Raw genomic sequence first — 7,574 nt, forward strand, 5'->3', positions numbered from 1 at the left:
TTTTCTTACAGTTATCTACACTTCCGCTATAACTTGGGTTCTGGTGAAGTGGACATACGTTTTAATACCACCAAAGTTAGTGATGGTCTCTGGCATCGTGTGCGTGCCCTAAGGTAATATTTCATTTAACACAAATAAAGGTTAATTATAATTTCTCCTGCATTTATTATGTGCGTGTTTTTGTTCCTTTAACAGAGACTCTCAGGAGGGTTATTTAGAAGTGGATGGTCGCAAGAGTCTAACCTTGCGATCACCGGGTAAATTACGTCAATTAAACACCGATACAGGTTTATATGTTGGTAAGTGGTGGTAGAAAAGAAGAAGAATTTGGAAAACAGCCTAAAAGTATGTTAATTTAAGTTAAAAATTGTTAAACCCTATGGTAGGCAACATATTTTATTGTTGTTTTAAGAAAATTATACTATTAACATACTTTTAGTGGCATACCCATAATATAACTTTAATTTCTTGTTGTATCATGGGGCATACCAATATTATATAGAAAAATATTTTATATTAATTCGAAAAAAAATGTTTTTAATAGGTGGCATGCCCGACGCCAGTTACTTTACACGCCGAAGATATTCCAGCGGTATTGTTGGCTGCATATCAGAAATCGTCCTAGCTGGAGAGTTAAAAATGAACTTTGATCCCAATACATTGGGGACGGCACACAATGTTGAAACAGGCATACTTTGAAACGTCCACTCGACGTTTCCTAACACTTGATATTAGTTTAAATGATTTTTTTTTAGATTTTTATTTGCATATATAGAACAAGAGAAGTAACAAAATAAAAAAACAAAAACAATGATATTTTCACACACAAAATGAATAAAATAAAAGAAATAATAAAATGTTTGTAAAAAGACGCTTTTAATAAATAAATAAAAAAAAAGAAAAACGAAACAAATTTTATAAAATGAAACTTTAATTATAAGTAAAAAACGAAAGTAAAAAAAAACTAAAATAATTAAAAAAATACAATCACAAAATGACAAGAAATACATAAACACAACAACAATTACACCTGCAAGACTCGCACTAATATAAAAACAAAACACATACACTCAGACACAGACACAAGCATTCTAAAAAGGACGAGCAAACACAATTCATGAGAAGGAGATTGATGACAAGGACAAGATAAATAATTATACTAAAGTTTTTACAAATGAAATGTCAGTGACACTGATTTAATTGTCTGCAGTTTTCTTTAATAATTTTATATTTATATGTCATTGTTTTTATTTGACTTATACATATATAGAAATTTTACAAGGAACCTATACATACATATCATATTTTAATCCTTGTTTATTTCTTGAGAAAATTGTTTATAGTTTTAAGTTTATTTATCATAAAATTAAAAGTTAATTTAGGCATACTTCTGTAATGAAAAGTTTAGCATACCTTGGGGATGTGTTTAATTGATGTTGGCTCTAGCGAATTATCATTGGGTTTTCAATGTTGGTTCTCAGATCTCTTTAATCTGTTAACACTTGATTTCCGCAGGCATTTGCTTTGTTTACATGTATCAAAGTTTTGTATATTCAACATTAAAAAAACGAGTACGAATTCGTAGTCAAATTGAGTACACAGTTTTTGAAATAAGAACGTATTGTTTTCAATTCAATCTTAAGTCACTTTTATTTCTATTTCTATATTTCAACCTTACATTCACAACTTTATTGTAAAGCTAAGGATTATGTCTTTTCTTTTAACAACGTGTTAGTTTTACACTAGTCCTCTAACACTTTACCTTGACCAAGTTAAAGAGACAGTAGAATTTTTAAAATTCAATTTTGAACAATTTTTGACATTTTATAGTAATTTTATATCAAGATCGAATGTGTAGAGGTCTTGTAAATCTGTTATTATAAGAACAAATACATTGTAAGATCATTTCAATCAAAAATAGGCTTTGTGAGGGTTAAAGTAAAGCTTTTTTACTTGATGTTTCCAACATTAATTTAAATGCTTTCTGTCTACAATAACTACAATTATTTAACCATACTAGTCCCCTAATTGGTTACTTAAACCAAGTCAAGGAAATCAAGGTTTCTACAAATATACTTATGAATATTAAAACAATCGATGAATGTCTTAAAGCAAATGCATTTTATCATCAGTATGATCACGAATCTAGCCTTTTTCCTTAATTTATGATGTGTAACTGAACAATCAATTTTTTTCAGAAACTTTGTTTTATTATCACATTAGTTTCTTAACTAGTTACTTTGACCAAGTCGAAGAGTCTTGACATTCGAACCACATTATGTATGGCTCATATAAATGCATTTTTTTGGAGCAAGTATATAGTGATATCAGTTTGATCTTAAATGCACTAAATAGGATCACTCAGCAAGATCTCTTAAAACTTTGGGCAACATCAATAAGATCACATTGATTTCAAAAGACTAGTTTCAAACGACTACTTTTTTCAGATCTAAGTATGCAGTTCATTTAAGAAAACCCTATACTTTGATTAAGATCGCTGAAAGCAATATGATTTCTAAAGGGATCTAAATTTGATCTGGTCGAGTATAGGAACATTTTAAACTCAGCGATTATTCATTGATCTATTTGCTGTCAAAAAAACAGCTAAACTTAATTTGACTTGGCAAGAGATTACTAAGGATGAAGATCACAGAGATCACTTTGATTTCAAATAAAAGTGTAGTCTAAAGTGATCTAAAATTGATCTGGTCGATTATAGGAATATTTTAGACTCGACGATTGATCACTGATCAATTTGCACTGGGCAAGAGCAGTATGATTTAACAAGAGAGCTAAAATTGATCGATCATATTATTCTTGATTGGGCGATAGTTTACTAAGTGTGATTAAAATCACTACTTCCTTAAGAGATATTTGGATAAGATCATTTTAATTTTAAAAAGAGTTTTACAACAACTGAAAAAACGTTTAATTACTAGGAGTAATTTAAATCACTTTTTCCTTAAGTGATATTTTAAGATTACCAACCAACTAAACTTTGAACAAGATCACTGAGATCATTTTGATTGAAAAAAAGTTTTAGAATAACTGAAAAAATAGTGTTAATAATTGATTTTTTCTTTGATTATGTAAGAGATTATGAGTGCAAGCTTAGGACTCTATACTTTGAATAAGATCACAGAGATCAATTGGATTTCTAAGGGGATCTAAAGTTGATCGATCATGGCAATATTCTTAACTGGACGTTTAACTACTAAGGGTATTTAAAATCACTACTTTCTTAAGTGATATTTAAAGATCAATATCCAAATACACTTCGGACAAGATCACTGCGATCACTTTGATTTTAAAAAGATTCTACAATAACTGAAATAAAAGTGTTTGAAATTTATTTATTGTTAAATTAATTACTAGATTATTTAGAACCCTATACTTTAAATAAGATCATTGAGATAAATTTGATTTTAAAAGGGATCTAAAATTGATAGATAATGGAAATGTTCTTGATCGCGCGTTAAATTGCTAGAGGTTATTAAAATCACTACTTCCTTGAGCTGACTACACTTCGCACAAGATCACTGCGATCATTTTGATGTTAAAAAGATTCTACAATAACTGAAATAAAATTATTTAAAATTGATTTATTCTTAGATTTAATATGAGTCCAAGTTGAGAACTCTATACTTTGAATAAGATCAATGAGATTAATTTGATTTCGAAAGATCACTGAGATCACTATGATTTTAAAAATGTTTTACAATAACTGAAATAAAAGTGTTTGTAATGATTTCAAAAAAATCTAAAAAAATTTATTTATTTTCGTATCCTTTTTTGTCAACAAATCTCCTTTACTACAACAACACTAAATACACTTAACATTTACAAAAAAACATAATTGTAGCTAAATTACGAAAACAAAAGCAAAATGCTTCATTCACTTAAGTTAAAAAAAAGCCTGTGACTGTCAATATTTAATACAACAATTTTTAAGATTATTAAATATTAAAAACTGAACATATTTTTAAGTTCATACTAATAACAATTTTTTAGAAAAATAAAAAAATATTATGATTTATTAATAAATAAATAATTTACCCCCCTCCCTCCAAAAAAAAAAAAACAGAAATGAACAACAAACTAATTTGCACAACTTTTTCTACAAAAGTGGCAGATAATGAAAACTTACTAAAAACAAATTTGCAAAATTTAAAAAAAACAGTTATACCAAAAAAAATTAAAACAAAAAAGTAAGTTATATAGAAAAAAACACGTATATAGACTCTATATAATAAATGGAACGAGATACATATTATTAAATGTTGTAGTGTGTAGTTATTAACTAAGTCTATTAAAAAAAAAACTGAAAATAAAAAAACATTAAAATAAATATAATTATAAAGAAATATATACATATTAAACAAAAATGAATGTACTTAAGACAATTATATATACATTAATAACACAAATAAAAATTATATATAAATTAAAAAAAAAAAAAACAAAAATAAAACGAATTTTTTATAGCAAAAAATTGATAAAGAAAAACTCTATAAATAAACGAATGAAACTTATTATACAGCTCTGGCCTGATAAACTATAACTATAGATAAATTGAGTAAACATTAAACAAAAAAAAAAACTTTTAATTTCCTGAGAGCTTTTTTTTGTAAAAAATTTCCCCAACTTTCCTTTAACCCATTTTTGATAGCGAAATTTTCAATAAATGTGTAATAAAATAAATAAAATTATAGTTGCAATTTTTATGTAAAATAAATAAATATGACGAAAGCTGCTGATTGTGCTAGTAGAATTTTGAATGCTCTTCATTATGTTTGAGTTTAAAATAATTTAAGGCAAAAAATTTTGGAAAAATCGGGACTGAACTTGAGAACTGTTATACGAGATCATTTTTTGAGATTAAAAGTATTAAATAAACTTCTTCTACTATTGGCTACACTATGGACTGGTCTATAGACTAGTCTATGAAATGTTCCATAGTGGACTAGTAAATGATCTTGTTTATTGAGTAATAATTATAAAAAGACTAGTCTTTCGACTACTTTATGGACTAGTATATGGTAGTCTTTTGACTACTCTATTAGCTAGCCTTTTGGACAATTTTTTGGACTAGTCTATAGACCATTATTTAGAGTAGTCTATTGACTAGTCTTTGGACTATTATACTGACTAGTCTTTTGGGCAAGTTTATTGGACGAATCAATTAACTTGCATACAATCTAATTTATGGTCCAGTCTTTAAACTAGTCTATTAACATGTACTTTGAACTAACTAGTATAAGGACTATAATAGACTAGTTAATACAGCAGTCCTTATACAAGTTTAGTTTCTGTATAAACTAATCTATTAATAAATCTATTGACTAGTCTTTGGAGTAGTCTATAACTGGTTTTTGATTAGTCCAATAACTGGTATAAGTAGGAATCTATGGACTGAACTTTTGACTTGTCTGTGCTCTAGGAATTAGTCTATAAACTAGTATATAGACTAGTCTATTAACTAGTTCAATAGACTTGTCTATTTACCAGTCTTTGGGCTAGTTGATTGACTAGTCTTTGGACTAATTGATTAACTATATTTTGGACTAGTCTTTAGATTGGTCTATTGACTTCTCCATGGTCTAGTAAATAAACAAACATATGGGCTAGTCTATGGATTAATCTATTATATAGTATTTTGGCTAGTATAGGAAGTATTCTATTGACAAATCTAAGGACCGGTCCGTTCTATGGTCCTGATTATAGTCTACTTTATTAACTTGGATTTGGACCAGTCTTAAGGCTAGTGTATGTACAAATTTCTAGATTAGACTATGGACTAATCTTTAGGAATTAATTAAATAGACTTTGGACTAGTCTTTAGATTGGTCCATTGACTTGTCCATTGTCTAGTATATAAACGAGCACATGGACTAGTCTATGGGTTAATCTATGCTTTAGTATAGGAAGTATTCTATTGACAAATCTAAGGACTGTTCTGATCTATGGATTTGATTATAGTTTAATTTGTTGACTTAAATTTGGACTAGTCTTTTGACTAGTGTTTATACTAATCTTTAGAATAATCTTTGGGCTAATCTTTAGACTTTGGACTAGTTTTTTAAACTATTCATTGACTAGTCTTTAGACAGGTCTATTAACTAGTCTTTAGGCAGGTCTATTAACTTGTCTCTATTTAGGCAGGTCTATTAACTTGTCAGTATTTTGATAAGTCTATTGACTAGTCTTTTGACTTTTCTATCGACTTGTCGTTCGACTAGTTTATTGACTATTCTGTAATCCTGTCTTTGAAGTATTCTATAATCTAGTCTACTGACATGTCTAGGAACAATTATATTGACTTCTTTATGGGTTGGTCTATTACTTGTCTGTGTATGGACTATTCAATAGCCTGTCGATTGATATTTGGAATAGTTCATCGATAGGACTAGGACATTCACTTTTCTATAGTCATTTGATATTCTGCCTACACCACATGGACTAGTTCATATGTTAAATATAGAATGGTGATTAATTTCAAGTAAATTTCAATAGTACAGGATTATCCATCCCCGACCTATGAACATATGTTTTTTCAGACAATTATAAAAGAATAGTTGTCCATATTAATATTAAATCCGAGGCGTCATTGAGATACAAACTGATATAATATAAACAGTGCAAACTTGGACTGATATCTGATATCTGCAAACTTGGACTGATATCTATAGCTATCGTAATCTCGATATGTTACTAATAGGCAATGCTTTTTCTTAAAAATTGGCTTAAAATTTTTAAATTCAAACATGTTTGAGGGTTTAATATATCTAAAAACAAAACACTAAAACATTAACTAATTTGTTTTATAAAAACATCCAAATGTATTTAAAATTCCACAACAACACCTTTTCCATTTAATTTCTAATCCATTATTTTTTAAAACAAATAATGAACAAGAAAAAGTTTTTAAACAAAAAAAAAATCACTTGCAAACACAACCACCAAATACGAAAAAAAAACAAACAAAATTATGGAAATTAATAATTAATTAAAACAAATAGTAAATAAACAAAGAAAAAAACGCATTAACATAAATAATAACAAAGAAGAGAATAACAAACAAAAAACAACAACATTCTATGTATGTATGTAGCTTAATGTAAAATTAATTAATTAATTTAAAACAAAAATAATAATTGATGAAAACCAGATATTAAATAAATTATTATATGTATAATTTCTTATACTGCAATAATTTGCTAAATAAAGAACAAAAAAGAGAAAAAACTAAAAAAAAAACACTAACAAAATAATATTAAAAATGGTTTTATTTGGATTTCAATTAGAGCATAACATAGGCTAGACTGCAGACTAAACTAGTCTACATAGTCTTTTCGTATAGACATATGTATACTATAGACTGTATACTACTAACTACGGACTAGTGATCCTGAACCGATTTGTATATGTGTTTTTAATAGTTTTAAACTTACTTTTTTGCAACTGTAACTTGATTCTTCGCCTTTCGGTAAACATTTGCTTTCCACATCAATAATTTTCACTTAATAATTTGACTTAAAAAACGAAACTTTTCTCCCAAAGGTAGACTCACTCAT

At 27.6% G+C, this 7,574-nt stretch overlaps 1 protein-coding gene across 1 annotated transcript in view; it reads left to right on the plus strand.

The window, feature by feature from the left end:
- The window catches only part of LOC111688005, a 37,028-nt gene extending 36,248 nt beyond the window's left edge, over positions 1–780 (plus strand). Inside the window, exons 13-15 of the mRNA XM_046954214.1 lie at positions 12–113; positions 196–299; positions 545–780. Coding sequence (XP_046810170.1) covers positions 12–113; positions 196–299; positions 545–699 — 361 coding nt within the window. The 3' untranslated portion in view covers positions 700–780. The remainder of the gene's footprint in view (positions 1–11; positions 114–195; positions 300–544) is intronic.
- Positions 781–7,574: the final 6,794 nt, after the last annotated feature.

The sequence above is a fragment of the Lucilia cuprina genome, chromosome 6 (assembly GCF_022045245.1).
Source record: "Lucilia cuprina isolate Lc7/37 chromosome 6, ASM2204524v1, whole genome shotgun sequence".
Lineage (NCBI taxonomy): Eukaryota > Metazoa > Arthropoda > Insecta > Diptera > Calliphoridae > Lucilia > Lucilia cuprina.